The following is a 17515-nucleotide window of genomic DNA, read 5'->3' as shown; positions in this document are numbered from 1 at the left end:
GATATGATGGTAGGTGGAGAGGTAGGTAGTGTTGAGGAAGCAATGTGATTGCAGCAGGACTTAGACAAGTTGGAAGAATGGGCAAAAAAGTGGCAGATGGAATACAGTGTTGGGAAATGCATGATAATGCCTTCGTGGTAAAAGGAACAATAGTGCGGACTTTTATCTAAATGGGGATAAACTTCGAATATCAGAGGTGCAAAGGGACTTGGGAGTCCTCGCACAAGACTCCCAGAAGATTAACTCACAGGTTGAGTCTGTAGTAAAGAAGGAAAATGCAATGTTCGTATTTATTTTGAGGGGAATAGAATATAAAAACAAGGGGATAATGCTGAAGCTTTATAAGGTGCTAGTCAGGACACATTTGGAGTATTGTCAAGAGTTTTAGGCCTCTTACCTCAGAAAAGGTGTATTGTCATTGGACAGAGTACAGAGGAGGCTCAGGAGGATGATTTCGGGATGGGGTTTACATATGGGGAGCATTTGGCAGCTTTTGGCTTGTAGTCACTGGAATTTAGAACCGTGCATGGGGACCTCATTGAAACCTACCAAATGTTGAAAGGGCTGGATACGGTGGATGTGGGGAGGATGTTTCCTCTGGTAGGGGTATCCACAACTAGAGGGCACAGTCTCAAATTTGAGGGGCAACCCTTTAGAACAAAAGTAAGGAGGAATTTTTTTAGCCAGAGAATGATGAATCTGTGGAACTCTCTGCTACAGACGGTAGTGGAGGCCAAATCTATGGATACATTTAAAGCGGAAGATGATAGATTCCTGATTGGTTGGGGCATCAAAGAATATGGTGAGAAGGTAGTTGTATGGGGTTGAATGTGATCCGAGATCAGCCATGATGAAATGGTAGAGTACACTTGATGAGCTGAATGGCCTAATTCTGTTCCTATGTCTTATGGTCTAAATAGAATTAATGTATAAAGATGCAAATTAGAACAGGGCTCTACAGCTCAGATATTGGACCTTGAAGTTGCAGGCTCTCTCTGGAGAGAAACTGTTCCCACCATCTCTGAGAGAAAGTGTTCTGAAACAATCTGTACACCAGGAAAGGTAAAACTTACCTCTTCCTCATAGTGACCACTGACCATTCCATAGGGACACCTGTATCTCAGCACTCCCACATGAGGGAACAAGGTGGCCACACTGGCTGTTATCTTACTTGTGGAAGCTTTGCAGAATTTAGTGAGTTCTGACAAAATTCAACCAATGTCTCCTTTTCTCTGCAGCCCCTGTCCATTCACACCTACAGGGTGCAGACCATTCAGTTCAGGTGATTAGTGTTCAGCTCTGCAAATTTTTCAGACTCCTTATACCTTATGTTTCGGGATTTTACAGCTTTCTTCCCTAGCTCCTCTGTTAAAACTGTTAACATGGGGATATTTGCAGGGATTTCCATGGAGAAGATGAACGAAAAAACATTGATAGAACCCTCCAAGGTCCCTGCAGTAAGATGGTCTTCCAGAGGGAGATTCTGCCACAGTTGTTTAACTGTTGTTTAAGGACAGGAGAGTGATAGCCTCAGGCAGCTGACAAACCCATGGGAGATCCAGGCCAAAGTCTCTCAACTCAATCACTGAATTGGGAGATTGAGTGAGGTTTTCAGCGAGTCATCGATCAGAGACTAATATTCACATATGTGATCAAATTAACAGCAAATTGTGGAAATAATGAAAGTCAAAGAACAGGACAGAATATTTCATCCAAACAATGCATTTAATTTTGCATTCACAAATTCAGCAGTTAGCTATATCAGCCAGTGAAATTACAGTCATTAGAGTAACCATTGCAGGATCATCATCGGTACGTAATTCATGGATTATACAGGGATGGTTGTGTGTTAGAAGAGAGGTGTGGATGCTCGCCACAGGGTATGGTCACGTTCTGAATACGTCAGATATCAGTGGGGCTATGAGGAGGATGCAGAGAGACTTCAGGGTGAAGAAAACAGACTGGGAAACAGTAACAGCATGGTGGTTGGAATATAATGTGGGAAATCACTTCGGGAGACAAAAACCCAAAAGAGCTTTTTTATTAACAGGTGGTAATTTGTCAGTGTTCACAGCGACCTTGTCACCTTATACAACGATCATGAAGACTGATGTGCAGGGACAGTCTGTGGGGATATTGTGGACAGTTTGGTTGCTCAGCATAAGAAGGGATGGGCCTGGAGTACGTGGATGCGGCAAAGGATCACAAAGCTGATATCTTGGATGGGGCGGAGGTTGTGTTGTGTGAGGAGACATGAGCACATTGAGCCTGTGTTTGGGAGGAGGAAAGCTGACAGAAGGTTACAATATCTTTACAGAGTGTAATGGTGAAGTTCAGGGATCATGTTTTCTGAGGTTGGGCTCAGCACAACCCACAGGTCAGGATGGATGGGCTGAGTGGTCGTCTCCCACTCCTGGGAAGCATATTTCGAGTTTTGTGCCTTCAGACGCTTTAACAAAGACAACGTTCCAGTTCTCATCTATTGCTGGCCAATGCTTGTGTGTCTCCCTGTCTCACTTCATCTGTTAGCTAAACTTATTCCCAGTGAGCCTTTCTTGTTTATTCAAAAACATATCTGCCTGGGTGAAGCATTTTCAACTGCACAGCACAAAGGTTTTGCAGAGGGAAAGCGTGCTGGGACAACCTACTACGCTAGTAGGAAGCCCTGGAAGCTGAGGGAACCTGTTTCACTCCACAGGTTACCAGAGACCAGTTGCACCCACACTTGATCCCCTTTGTGGAGTTCAAGGATTTTGTTTCTCATGGACAGCTGGGAACTATTCTTGGGCAGGACACTGTGGATCAAATTAACTTCCTTGTCATTCTTCATGAGCTGAACGTCAGTTGTTGTCCCTCTGCCCGGGAGTGACGAGTAGCTGAAGAAATACAGACCACACCTCGGGGCGGTGAACTTCCCACTTGTAGGGCTGTAGCCCTCTCCCTTGTTCACATTGACAATGTCGTAGATGATGGGATTTGTTGGTTTCACAATCTGCCCATTTCCTTGGAGCTGGACGTCAAAGACAATTTCAGCACCTGAAAGACAGCATGATGGAGATGACCTTGAGGCTTTGCAATCCCAGAAGCAGAAACAACAAAACAAGGGACCATATCAGATGATCATATCAGCTTGTGACATCAGTGGTGGAGACAGCGACTCTCACAGTATTGGACAAGTAAGGTCTGTCTACCTCTATAAGGTTGTTCGGCCCTTTGAGTCCATGCTAGCTCTCAAGGCATTCTTATGCCCCCACACACTCTTTCCCCTTTAATCTATCACCTTTCATGTTACCTTTCTCTATCCTATATTCTAATACCTTTCTCTATCACTTTTCCCCAGGCCCATTTCCTCTCCCACTCACACACACTGGGGTAGGTTGCACTGGCCGGGTAATCCATCTCCTGGAATGTCTACAGGAAGACCTGGTCCATGCTGACCAAAATTCCAAACCAGGCCAGTCCTAATCCGTGAGTTCTGTTGCAGGTGCATTTCTGTAAATGTTGAGGCCACATTTGGAGTGTTGTATCCATTCTGCCACTGTATTACAGGAAGGTGGACACTTTGGAGATGGAGAAGAAGAGGTTCAACTGGTTGTTGTTATGGAAACTAGAGGGAATGAGACGCAATGCCATGGTCACAGAGAGGATGTGCACGACACCAGAATTGGGATCGAACCTGGCACTCTGCTGCCATGAGGCACTGGCACTCTCGCTGCTGTGGCACTGCTTGGCAAATGTTGCTAATGTGCCTAACTCTTTCTGGCAGCTTAGTGCAAATGCACAGCACTCTTGTGTGAAGAAGCTGCCTCTGATGTCCCTTATAAATGTCTCACCTCTGATCTTAAACTTACGCCCTCCCGTTCAGAACACATGTTCTCCCTGGGAAAACAACTATGTAATTCCACCCTGTCCATACCCTTCCTGATGTCATCTACCTCTGTCAGGTCACCCCTCAATCTCATACATTTCTGGCAATAAAGTCCTAATCCCCACAACCTCTCCTTGTAACTCAGGACCCACCCCCAATCCAGGCAGCATCCTGATAAAGCTTTTGTTGCACTCTTTGCAGTTTAGTTACGGATTTCCTGTAACAGGGTGACCTAAACTGTACAAACCAGCGGCCTCACCAACAGCATCGTAACTGCCCAATGTCCTGCCTGATGAATGGCAGCTTACCGAATGCCTTCTCTATCACCAAATCTACTTGTGACGCTGCTTTCAGTGAACCTTGCATTTTCTCTCCTATGTCTCTCTGCTCTACAACACTTCCCAACGCCCTTCTGCTCACTATACAAGTCCTACCCTGGTTTGATGCCCTAAAATGCAATACCTCTCATTTACCTGAATTTTCCAATCTTCAACCCACCTATCCATCCATCAAGATTCTCCTGTAATTTTTCATAATCTGTTTTAGTGTCTATGATTTCACCAATTGTAGTATCATCTGCAGACTCACTCACCAAGCAACAAAGATCCAAGCAGTGGCCCCTGTGATACAGCACTAGCCACAGGCCTCCGCTCTGAGAAACATCACCCTCTGCTCTCTACCTCTGAGCTAATTATTAGTCCAACCTGCTAACTACTCCTGGATCCCATGTAATCTATCCTTCCCAACCAGCCTGTCATGAGAGATGATGTCAATAGCCCTGCTAAGGTCCATATAAGACAACATCCAGTGCCCTATTCTCATCAGTCGTCTTGGTTATGTCTTCAAAACACAAGACATTTGTGAGACATGATTCCCTGCATACAAAACTGGGCTGACTACACATGATTAGACCTTGTATATCCAAACTCATTTGGATATCAAAACAAGATCCAGTCATTCAGAATCCCCTCCAGTAACTTATCCAACACTGATGACAAGTCTTACTGGACTGTAGTTTCTTGGCTTGTCTTTGCTGCCCTTCTTAAATAAACTTACATTAGCCACCCTCCTGTCTTTGAGATCGTCACCTGTGGCTAAAGATGATACAAATATATCTCCACAAGGGAACTGCAAAGGACTAATTCTTCTCTATCTTCCCACAAGGTCCAAGATGTACATGGTCACGTCCTGGGGACTTATCCTTCTTAACCATCTGTAAGGCTGCCAATACCTCCTCCCTGGTTGGTTGTACAAGATCCTGGACAACGCCACTCATTTCTGACATTTATTTAGTATCGAGCATTTTCTGCACAGTAAAAGCTATTGGTAAATATTAAAAACCTTGCCCATCTCCTGTGGCTCCACACATAGATGGCCACTCTAATCTGTTGTGGGATCTAGCAGTTAGCCACCCTTACGTTTCTCTGACAATAATGAACTAATCACCAGTCACCTTGTGAATCTCCTCTGCAACCTCCCCAGAGTTTAATGCAGCCAACTGCGAGGTGTTGCACTTCAATAGGACCAACCAGGGTAGGTCTCACATAGAGAACAGCAGGGACTGAGGATTGTGGTAGTAAAAACTGTTCTGGAAGTACAGGTCCATAATTCACTGAAGGTGGCAGCACAGATAGAGAGGGTTGTAAAGAGAGTTTTTCATAAATCAAAGTATTGAGAACAGGAGATGGGATGTTATGTTGCAGTTGTCTAAGGCATTGGCGAGGCCTAAAATGGAGTATTGTGTGCAATTTTGGTCACTTACCTGCAGGAAAGATATAAATAAGGTTGAAAGAGTAGAGAAAATTTACAAGGATATTGCAAGTTCTGGAGGACCCGAGTTACAAGGAAAGATAGATTAGGTTAGGACTTTATTCCTTGGAATGTAGAAGACTGAGAGGAAATTTGATAGAGGAAGACAGAATTTTATGAGGGGTTCAGACAGGGTAAATGCAAGCAGAAGTTTTCTACTAATTGCGGGTGGGTCATGGGTTAAGGGTGGAAGGTGAAATGTTTAAGGAGAACACAATACTCCAAATTAGGCCTCACCAATGTCTTAGATAACTTCAACATAACATCCCATTTCCTGTTTTCATCTTCACCCAGAGGATGGTAAAAGTGTGGAATGAGCTGCTCATGTGAGCTCAATTTCAATGTTTGAGAAGTTTGGGTAGGTACACGGATGGTAGAGGTATTGAGGTTATGGTCCAGAGGCAGGTTGATGGGACTTGGCAGTGTAAGTGGTTTGGCACAGATGAGATGGGCCGAAGGGTCTGTTCTGTGTTGTACTTTCTGTGACTCTATGATACTTTGACTCAATCATATCTTTCCCGGGGGTGACCAGAACTACACTCAATAATCTGTGTGGGCTAACCACGGCTTTGTAAAGTTGCAACATAATGCCCCAAGTTTATACTCTATGCCCAGTCTCTGAAGGTTGTGATGCTGAGGCTTTATAAGGCACTGGTGAGGCCTCACCCTGAGTATTGTGAATAGTTCTGGGCTCCTCATCTTAGAAAAGATGTGCTGGCCTTGGAGAGAGTCCAGAGGATCACAAAGATGATTCCAGAAATGTAAGGGTTATCATATGAGGAACATGTTTTGTCTCTGGGTCTGTATTCACTGGAATTCAGAAGGACAACGGGGGTATGAAACATAAAAACAGAGAAAACCTGCAGCACAATACAGGCCCTTCGGCCCACAAAGTTGTGCCAAACATGTCCCTACCTTGGAAATTACTAGGCTTACCCATAGCCCTCTATTTTTCTAAGCTCCATGTTTCCCATAGTCTAGGACTAGAGGGCACAGCTTCAGGATAGAGGGGCACCCTTTCAAAGCAGAAATGCGGAGAAATTTCTTTAGCAAAAGGCTGGTGAATTTGTGGAATTTGTTGCCTCAGGCAGCTGTGCAGGCCAGGTCGTGGGTGTGTTTAAAACAGAGATCGATAGGTTGTTGATCGGACACCACAAAGGTTATGAGGAGAAGGCTGGGAACTGGGTTGCGGAGGAGAAAAAAACAAGATCAGCCATGATTGAATGGCGGAGCAGACTCGATGGGCCAAATGGCCGAATTCTGCTCCCATGTTTTATGGTCTTATTTACTGCCCTACCCTCATCAACTTTCTTGGTCAAAAAGCTCAATTAAGTCTGTAAGACATGACTATCTATGCACAAAGCCATGCTGACTACACCTAATCAAATCCTGCCTTTCCAAATGTCTGTGTATCTTATCCCTCAGAATCTTCTCCATTGGTAAGGTATCTGGAGAATGGTCCCTAACAGGTGCATGTAAGAAATATCTTATCCCTCAGAATCCTCTCCATAACTTACTACCTCCTGCACAAATGTTAGACTTACCGGCCTATATTTCCCCGGTCTTTGGTTGTCACCCTTCTGAAATAAAATCATTACGTTCACTATCTTCCGGTCAGCTAGCACGTCACTGGTGATGAACCATTGTACAAATATCTCAGCCAGGGATCAGTTGTCAGGATTATTCTAACCTGCTTTGTTTGAACTTTTCCTCGCTGTGATGTAAGATCTTTGACCTGGAACATTAACTCTGTTCTCCCCTTTACTGACACTGCAAACTGGCATTTTCTGTTTTTTATTGCAGTTAAAACTTATCGTGTAAGTCAACTTACTTGGCTCCAGACTGGACCCGGGTCTCAGTTTTTTCACGGCCTGCTGGATAAACTCCAAAACATTCTGTTGTCCAGATGCTTCGAAGACAGACGTCTAAAACAAAAACACGTTTATACAATTTACAAAAGCAGCATTTCTGATCTTCGTCCTGCTCAGGATGATGTGTCGGCTTCGGGAATCACTGTCAATTTTCAACTTGAGGATGTAGCAGAGTAAAGAACGTCAGATAGAGAGGGCGTTCAAACCTCATTCACCCGATGTACGCTGCCCCCCCCGGGGGTGGTGGTCTGGGGTAAAGGGTCTGAGCTTGGGGGTCCTGGGCTGTGACATGCCTGGAGGGTCTGGGGGCGTGAAGGGTCTGAGAGTGGGGGATCAGGCTGTGATGTGCTGAAGGTGAAGAACTGGATGACAGGTCTGGAGTGGGGGTCTGGAGGTGATGGATCTTGGAGTGAAGGATCTGGGGGTGAAGATTCTTGGGGTGAAGATTCTGGAGTGATGGGTCCGGGGGTGAGAGGTCTAGAGTGGGGTTCTGGCAGTGAAGAGTCTGGAGTGCGTGTCTGGATTTGTGGGATTTGGGTGGAGTTCCAGGTGTGAAGGGTCTAGAGTGGGTGTCTGGGGGTTTCTGGGGTGGGGTTTCTCAGGGTGGGGTATGTGTGATGGGGTTTCTGGGATGGGGGTTGATGCTGTGGAGTCTGGAATCAGGATTTCTAGGGATGGGTGTCTGGGGTGGGGTTTCTCAAGGTGGGGTATGTGTGATGGGGTTTCTGGGATGGGGGTTGATGTTGTGGGGTCTGGAATCAGGATTTCTAGGGATGAGTGTCTGGGGGTGATTTGTCTGTGATTGGGGGTCTCGGGTGACCATCGCCTTGGTAACACCCGGCTGCTGTGACTGTTCACACAGAGACACTGACCCCTCCCCCACCCCCACCCCCGACCCTCCCCTCCCTGTCTACACAGAACATAGCAAATGGACAGTTCATGACAGGACAGTTCACCCGGCAGGCTCTGCCAATCTAATACATGGACATATCAAAACGCCTCGTGAACACCTCTACTGTATCTGCCTCCACCACCATTCCCGGCACCCACACGCTCTGTGTGGGAAACCAGTCCCTCCCATCTCCTTTAAACCCCCCTCAGCTTAAATGCATGCCCTCTGGTGTTAGACATCTCAACCCTGTCTGGCTATCTACTGTCTATTCCTCTCAGAAGCCTCTTCTGCACCTTCTCCAAACGCTCCACATCCTTCCTGAAATAGTGCATCCAGAATTGAATGCAATACTCCTGCTGCAATCGAACTAGAGTTTATAAAACTGCAGCGTAATCTTCTGGCTCTTCATCTCTGCCTCGACTAATAAAGTCAAGCACGCTGTACTCCTTCACCACCCGAGGCAGGACCCTTCATAATTACCTTCCCTGTCAGCACAGACCACAGGATCCCTATCACACTGAAACCCAGGAGCTGTTCACTCCCTCACCCGCTCACATCACCTCCCAGCCCCAATCCTTCACCTCCCACTTCCTCAGCCAACTCCCAGGTGCACCCCGCATCCAGGATCAACTGAGCGAGGGGTTGGTGAAGGAGTAGAGGGAGAGGGAGGAGGCGAGAGACAGACAGAGACAAATAGAGAGACAGAGGGAGAGAGGCAGAGAGGAGAGAGAGTGAGTGTGTGTGAGAGAGGGAGATGGAATAGAGTGGATGAGAGGGTCAGGGGTAAAGAGAGAGTGGGCAACAGAGCTGTGTGTGAGTGTGTGTGTGTCAGAGACAGAGAGAGAGAGAGAGAGAGAGAGAGAGAGAGAGAAAGAGAGGGGGAGAGGGATGGGGGAGGGAGAGAGAGAAAGAGAGAGAGGGAGGGAGGGAGAGGGAGGGAGAGAGTCAGAGAGAGAGAGAACAGACAGCAAGAGAGTCTGAGACAGAAACCACGAGCTGGTAACTAAGGGACTGATGGTGATGGAGTACGGAAAGCCCTGTGTCACAGTGGACGTGGGTTGTCTGAGTGAACACAGAAACGTACCACATGGAAACAGGCCATTCGTTTCTACCGCTTCGTGCTGACCGGTGGCAACCTTTCAGCACTAATTGGTAGCCCAGCACATAGCCCATACCCTCTGTCTGGAACGACTGAAGACACAGGATGAAATGCCGGGCTGTGACCAAAGCCCGGTCAGGAGAATGGTTGAGGACAAACTGGAAGAAGGACCAGAGAGCTTGTATACTGAAAGCATGTCCGGGGAATGGTGTTGAGTGGCTGAACGATAGCTGATCTGCTGAAATGGCTGCTTCCCTGTGCCGGAAGTGAGACCCAGGTGATAATTCAGAGAGAGCACAGGGCTCCAGGAGAGGGGTGGGGGTGAGAGTACAGTGAGCAGGGATGGGCAACTGAGCTGGGCTTGGGGGAAGGTGTGGCAGGGGAGAGGGCAGGAACAGGTGCCTGGACGACACCAGAGGAAACAATGCTGCAACAGGGTGAGGGTAGAGAGCTGAGGGGGGTGGGGGGGGGAGGGGGGGAGGAGAGAACAGGTGAAGGCAGTTGCCCTAGCTGAGGGAGTGTGCTAAGATAAAACTCTTTTTTCTGAACGTGATCCATGCCCTCCATTTGTTGTGTATGTGTGTGTCTGTCCGGATTCATTTTAAATGTCACTCTCCTATCTGCCTCCTCCTCCAACCCTGGCAGCACATTCCAGTCCTCCACCCCCGTCAGTGCCAAAACCTGCCCTGCACATCCCCCATAAACTGACCCCCTTACCTTTAATGCATGCGTGCTCTCTAATATATGGCAATTTCACCCTTTGCTTCTCATTAGCTTAAAAACTTCTATTGGGTCTCCATTTAGCCTCCGACAATCTCAAAAACACTTGATTTCTGTTTGGAAATGCACCCGGTGACTGATCCTCTGTATCTCCCTGAGTTCGAGAACTCTGGAGAGTCACTCCCCTCTGGGGTGGAGAAAGTCCCTTCAGCTCTCTCCCAGATGGACAGCACTTTGTTTGGAGTGGAGACAGGATTTGGACAGGAAGGCAACATCCATCAATCAGGACCCCCACCACCCAGTCTCATTACTCCCATCGTGCAGGAGTACAAGAGCCTGAAGATGCACACTCAAAGTTTTCAAAACAGTTCTTCCCTTCTGCCATCAGATTTCTGAACGGCCCATAAACTCATGACACTACCTCACTAATCTGCTCTCTTTTTCCGCTATTTATTTACGTTTAACATATCCCTAATTGTAACTTATAATAATGTTTTATGTCTTGCACAGTCCTGCTGCCACAAAACACTAAATTTGATGGCATATGTTGGTGATAATAAAAACTGGATTCTGATTCTGATGTCGCATTGGGTTAAGAATTATTCCCCACGTCTTCTGTGTCTAACCCCGAAGGTTCTTCTACACCTGAGAACTATTTGTTTAATTGCTCCTCACAAAACCAACCTTCGACCCCAGGAATCGAACTAGTGAACTTTCCCTGTATCCCCCCAAACATGTTCCTTAATAAAAGAGAGCAGAAAGGTGTGGTGCACAGTGCTTTTCAGTATCAGAGACCCGGGTTCAGGTCCTGCTGCTGTCTGTTAGGAGTTTCTGCGTTCTCTCTGTGACCACACGGGTTTTCTCCGGGAGCTCCAGTTTCCTCCCAGAATCCAAGGTTGTACTGGTTGGTAGGTTAACTGGTCATTGTAAATTGTCCCATGATCAGGCTCCGGTTAAATCAGGGACAGTTCAAAGGGCCAGAAGAGCTTACTCCATGGTACATCTCACAAACAAATCAATTATTTCCATGTAAGTCTCCCAAGGGCCCTAAGTAATTGGAGCAAAATGTCTCTCCTCTTGTTCTCAGATCCTCTGGCAGTGAAATGCTACTTGTCTTGCTAATTGCTCACTGGACACGTGTGTTTGGTGTTCAAAGCCTCCCAGTTTCCCATGAACATTATTGTTTAAAATGTTTCTTTTTCTATTTTCCCACTGTCGTGAATGGCTTTGTGTTTGTCCCATATCATAATCCAAACCCACACCCTTACCCATTCAATTAAATGGTTGGAATCTCTTAATGTTCTCCACATGTGTGTCTGCATTCTTGCAGAGAGTGTGAATGAGAGTGAGAGACCAGAGAGCAGGAAGTCAATGAAACAGCAAGACTGTAGAGGAGAGATGTGTGAAAAATCGTTGTAGGGAGAGAGGCAGACAGTCAGAATGGGCTAATCAGCAGAGACCAAAATCTACCGAGAAACACCAAGACTTTGAGAGAAATTGAGAAACAGAGGAAGGAGTCAGAGAGAGGAAATGGGTGACAAAATGGTAGATACAAAGGAAGGCTGGGAACAAGATGGAGAGAGGGAGATTTGTCCTCACCTGGAAATCTTCTGCAAGACTTTCCGATGTCCATGTGTGAAGGAAGATTAAACACACCAGATATCTCTGTGAAATAAATCAACAAGATGTTAGACAGGCGGAAAGAACCAAGTGATTAAAGCATCACTTTGGTGAGCTCAGCTCAGCTGTACCAGTTTTGTGGACGCCATGCTCTCTCTTGCCCTCAGTCGTGGTCTACCTTGCTGCCGAACTGCTGAAGGCCTTTTTAAGCATCTGATCTCACCAGTCCTGCCCCCTCCTTCAGTTAAGCATATTTCTGCTATGATGAAAGTAGAACCACATCCTGGACCACAGCAGGTGTGAACAGAGAAATGGAGTGAGATATTCAGCTGAATGTGTGACGCCACAGCAGCATCTCTCACTCAGAGTCCGTCAAACTAACGAGCTGATTGTTGACTTGAGGAAGGGGAAGAAGTGTGAAAACAAATCATTCCTCTGGTGCCTTTATGATATCGATCACATCTGCCTGGTGTGGAGGGGCCTCTACACAAGATCAGAAACTTCTATAGAGGGTTGTAAACTCAACCAGCTCCATCATGAACACCGGCCTCCCCACCTTGCAGGAGATCTTCAAAGGGAGATGACTCAAAAAGGCAGCATCCACCACTAAGGACCCTCACCACCCAGAACATACCTTCTACTCATTACAGCCACGAAGGAGGAGGTACAGGTGCCCAAAGACACATACTCAATGTAATAGAAACAGCTTCTTCACCTCCATCATCAGATTTCTGAACGGTCAGTGAACCATGAACACTAGCTCACAGTTTCAGTTCTCTTTCTGCAGTACACACACACACACACACACACACACACACACACACACACATACACACACACACATACACAGACACACACACACACACAGACACACATACACACACAGACACACACACACACATACACACACACACACACATACACACACACACACACACAATCCACACACACACACACACACACACACATACACACACACACATACACACACACACACACACACCTGGAGTATTGTGTGCAGTTTTGGTCTCCAGGGTTAAGGAAGGACATCCTGGCTGTGGAGGAGGTGCAGCCTACGTTCAGTAGGTTAATTCCCCCCCTGTAACTGAGTGTTTGCCTGTGGTTTGTTTCTGCTGTTCTCCATCCACTTCATGGTTCAATGTGTTGTACATTCAGAGATGATCTTCTGTACACCACTGTTGTAACACATGCTTATTTGAGTGACTGTCACCCTCTTGTCACCGTGAACCAGTCTGGCTGTTCTCCTCTAACTGCTCATACTAACAAGGTGCTTTTGCCCGCAGAACAGCCTCTCACAGGATTCTTGTGTTTATTGCATAATTCTTTGTAAACTCTAGAGACTGAAAATCTCAGGAAATCAGCAGTTTCTGAGATACTCAAACCACCCTGTCTGGCACCAACAAGTATTCCATGGTCAAAGCCACTTAGATCACATTTCATCCCCATTTTGATGTTCGGTCTGAGCAACAACTGAACGTCTTGACCATGAAAGTAAACCTGATGCTGATTCTGATCGTATTATCAAAGACCTCCAGCATATGGACCAAGCCGTCTTCTCACAACTCCCATCAGCGGCTGATACACAAGCCTGAAGTCTCACACCATTATGTTCATGAACAGCTACTTCAAACATCCAACTATCTGGTTGCAGGCAATACAAATTAGGAGGTGCTTTTAATAGTGAAGATTATTGTAAATTACAGAGGAATATTGGTTATAAACTGAAGTGGGCCAAGGAGCAGCAAATAAACTTCAATGTAAATAAGAGTGAAGTGATGCATTTTTAAAAAGTCAAACAAGCAGAAAACTGCTGAATGGTTCCTGTTGAAGATGTATTCACAATCTGACAATAATTTGCTGTGGCCTTGCACCTTATCATCTGCCTGCACTTCTCTCTCTCTGTACCTGTAACACTTTAATTTGCATTCCAGAACAGGTACTAGGGGACCTAGCCTCAAATTCAGGGGAATATAAAGTATTCACCTCTCTTGGACGTTTTCATGTTTTTTTTTGTTTTACAACATTGAATCACAATGGATTTAATTTGGTTTTTTTGATCAACAATACAAGACTCATTCGTGTCAAAGTGAAAACAAATCTTTACAAAGTGATCTAAATAAATTGCAAATATAAAACACAAAATAATTGATTGCATAACTATTCACCCCCTTTAATGTGACACACCAGAGCATCATTGGTGCACCCAATTGGTTTTAGAAGTCACATAACTAGTTAAATATTGATCTGTTTTTGGAGACATGTGTAGTCAAGAGGCTTTAAGACTAAAAATACACCTGTATCTGGAAGCTCCAACTGCTGGTGAGTCAGTATCCTGGCAAAAACTACACCATGAAGACAAATGAACACTCCAAGCAGCTCCGCGTAAAGGTTATTGAAAAGCACAAGCCAAGAGACGGATACCAGAAAATTTCCAAGTCACTCTGTATCCCTTGGAGTACAGCTAAGTCAATCATCAGGAAATGGAAAGAATATGGCACAGGTGTTGATCTGACTGGAGCAGACCATCCTCAAAAACTGAGTGACCGTGCTACAAGGGGACTAGTGAGGGAGGCCACCAAGAGACCTATAACAACTCTGGAGGAGTCACAAGCTTCAGTGGCTGAGATGGGAGAGACTGTGCATACAACAACTGTTGCCCAGGTGCTTCACCTGTCACAGCTTTATGGGAGAGTGGCAAAGAGAAAGCCACTGTTGAAAAAAACACACATGAAATCTTGGCTAGAGTTTGCCAGAAGGCATGTGGGAGACTCTGACATCAGCTGGAAGAAGGTTCTGTGGTTTTATGAAACCAAGATTGAGTTTTTTGACCATCAGACTAAACACTATGTTTGACACGAGCCAAACGCCACACATCATGAAAAACACACCATCCCTACCGTGAAGCATGGTGGTGGCTGCATCATGCTGTGGAGATGCTTCACTGCAGCAGGCCCTGGAAGGCTTGTGAAGATAGAGGGTAAAATGAATACAGCAAAATACAGGGAAATCCTGAACGAAATCCTGATGCAGTCTGCAAGAGAACTGTGACTTGGGAGAAGATTTGTTTTCCAGCAAGACAATGACCCCAAGCATAAAGCCAAAGCTACACAGGAATGGTTTAAAAACAACAAAGTAAACGTTCTTGAGTGGCCAAATCAGAGTTCAACCTCAATCCAATTGAGAATTTGTAGCTGGACTTGAAAAGGGCTGTTCACTCATGATCCCCATGCAATCTGACAGAGCTTGAGCAGTTTTTTAAAGAAGAATGGGGAAAAATTGCAGTCTCCAGGTGTGCAAAGCTGATAGAGGCCTATCCACACAGACTCAAGGCTGTAATTGTTGCCAAAGCTGCCAAACTTGCAGCTACTAAATATTGACATGAAGGGGCTGAAAATCCATCAGCCCTCTGCTCGACTCGCTTTATACTTATGACAGTGTAGTTAGGCACAGCTCCATTGTTATATTCAAGTTCGCTGATGATACCATTGTGGCTGGCCGAATCAGGGGTGGTGGAGGGAGATTGATAATCTGGCTGAATCACAACGCCAACCTCTTACTCAATGTCAGCAAGATTACAGAATTGATTATTGGCTTCAGGAGGAGGAATCAAGAGGTCCATGAGTCCTCACTGAAGCATTGCTGACCATTCGCCAATGGAACAAGGTTTGGGAAATTCACTACGCAACTTGTCATTAATTGAAGCTCGCTCTTTATTGTCTCTGCACAAACAACCCTGGGCCGACTGCTTCGAACATGAAGTCTACTGTTCCCTCTGTACCCCATACACACACAGACAACTTGTCCAATTTATAACACTGAAATAATGGATCTCCGTTGGCCAGACGATCAATCCTTTCTTCTCCCAGCCCCTGGTGTTTGTGGGTTCTTCCTCGTGATGGTGATCCTCTGGAGTTGTCGCTGACAGCACACTCGAAGTGTCCAATTTATACTTGTTCCTTACCAATTCAAATATTGCTTTCCAGTGTCATTGGCTGTAGGTCATCTGATTGACCTTAACATCTTTTTATTGGCTCTGCACCAGGGCAGCATTCATTTATTTCCCACTTCCTGGCAAGTGACAGTTGGTAATTTATAGCTCTTTGTTCTCTTCAGTAACCAGATCAAATCAATTCAAGTAGGCACCAACTCCAATAGTCACAAACCTGAATGTTATGTCTAATCAAAGAGCACCTCACAAATAATTTCTTATATGGAAATTATCTCCAGTCCAGCAGATTACCTGAAGCATCATTGTGTCTTCTTTAATACACAGAAAACCAAGCAACTTCATCTCACAAAATGGAGGATGTAAAACAGTTCCACAAAAATGGCAGCCTCCATCTCTAAGCACATGGCACGAACAAAAAAAAATTGATCTGCCTGCTTCCATTGTCCTTGCCCCACTCAAGTTCAACGTTTTCTTCCATATTTTAAATCTGCCATGGCCAACGGCACCAGACATGGAGAGGTTCAGCAACTTTAAATTCATCTGTGCAGACATCCCATCCTGCAAAAACTCATTTCAGCGAGGTATCACCACCATTTCAGGGAGGTAGCATCCACGCCCCCCCGCCCCGCCACCTGTATGTAATACTTTGTTTAGTGATTTTGTCTGATCTGTAAACCAAGTTGGGTATATGCAGCAAATGTGACATTAAAATATGTACTTATACTATATTATATTATCATGTTTATTCTATTACAACTTTAAGCAAGTCTACAGGGAGCTTGGCCTCATCACGTAGGACATCAATAGCGTAGCTCCTTAGCAGCTAGCCAGCTAGTTTAAATAATGTTAGCTATGCTGTAATGACACCTGTTAAACTCAACTCAACATGTCTTTTACATTTTAACCCACCATGGGCAATAGAAAAGTCACTGTTGCAAACAGTGCAGCGAGCAACACTGTCATTATTTTTGAGGTCAACTGTAAAGCCCACCCACAGAGAAAACTGATAGGTCTACTTAGCAGGGGTCCACAATCATTTTTGCACCGCAGACCGGTTTAATATTGACAATATTCTTGCAGACCGGCCGACCGGGGGGTGGGGAGAGGTGTTAATCACAACAGGAATATCGGTGATAAGTCAATAGCATCATAACATTTTAAGTAACGTTTGGATATTAAACAAACAGCGCATATTTTCCTCATATGAACATACAAAATCATTGCAACACACCAAAAATGGTTAAATCAGTGGGAGCCCTGGGCTTGTTTCCCTGCAACAAGACGGTCCCATCGAGGGGTGATGGGAGACAGCAATACTCGAAGGGGGTTCCTTGTGTCCAGTCTGTTCCGCAATTTAGTTTTCGTTGCATTCATTGCAGAAAACTCCGCTTCGCAGCAATATGATGTTGGAAATGGAAGCAACGTTTTCAGTGCTATCGTGGCTATCTCAGGATATTTAGCCTTGACCTTAATCCAGAATGCCGGTTGAGATGTTATGTCAAACATATTTTTCAGCCCGCCGTCATTTGCAAGCTCGAGGAGTTGATCTTCTTCCCGCGCTGACGTGGATGACGCGTGCGTAATGACCTCGCGTGCGTTCAAGTTCAACAGTGGGCGTGACAGGGAACGAGGAAAGGTGCAAATGACTCATATCGTTTCATATCGC

General features: G+C 45.5%; 1 protein-coding gene across 1 annotated transcript; it reads right to left on the bottom strand.

The window, feature by feature from the left end:
* Window positions 1-1715: 1715 nt before the first annotated feature.
* LOC134346176 (complement C1q tumor necrosis factor-related protein 3-like) lies at window positions 1716-12095 on the bottom strand. Its single transcript, XM_063047493.1, has 4 exons — window positions 12011-12095; window positions 11859-11924; window positions 7509-7602; window positions 1716-3036 (listed from the first exon to the last, which is right to left on the bottom strand). Exons 1-4 carry the CDS (start codon window positions 12026-12028, stop codon window positions 2648-2650), a joined length of 567 nt encoding a protein of 188 aa, XP_062903563.1. The 5' UTR covers window positions 12029-12095; the 3' UTR covers window positions 1716-2647.
* Between the last annotated feature and the right edge of the window lie 5420 nt (window positions 12096-17515).

This window comes from Mobula hypostoma, chromosome 5 (assembly GCF_963921235.1).
Source record: "Mobula hypostoma chromosome 5, sMobHyp1.1, whole genome shotgun sequence".
NCBI classification, from domain to species: domain Eukaryota; kingdom Metazoa; phylum Chordata; class Chondrichthyes; order Myliobatiformes; family Myliobatidae; genus Mobula; species Mobula hypostoma.
Note: the sequence above shows the minus strand (reverse complement) of the source record. Positions and strands in the feature narration are given on the sequence as shown.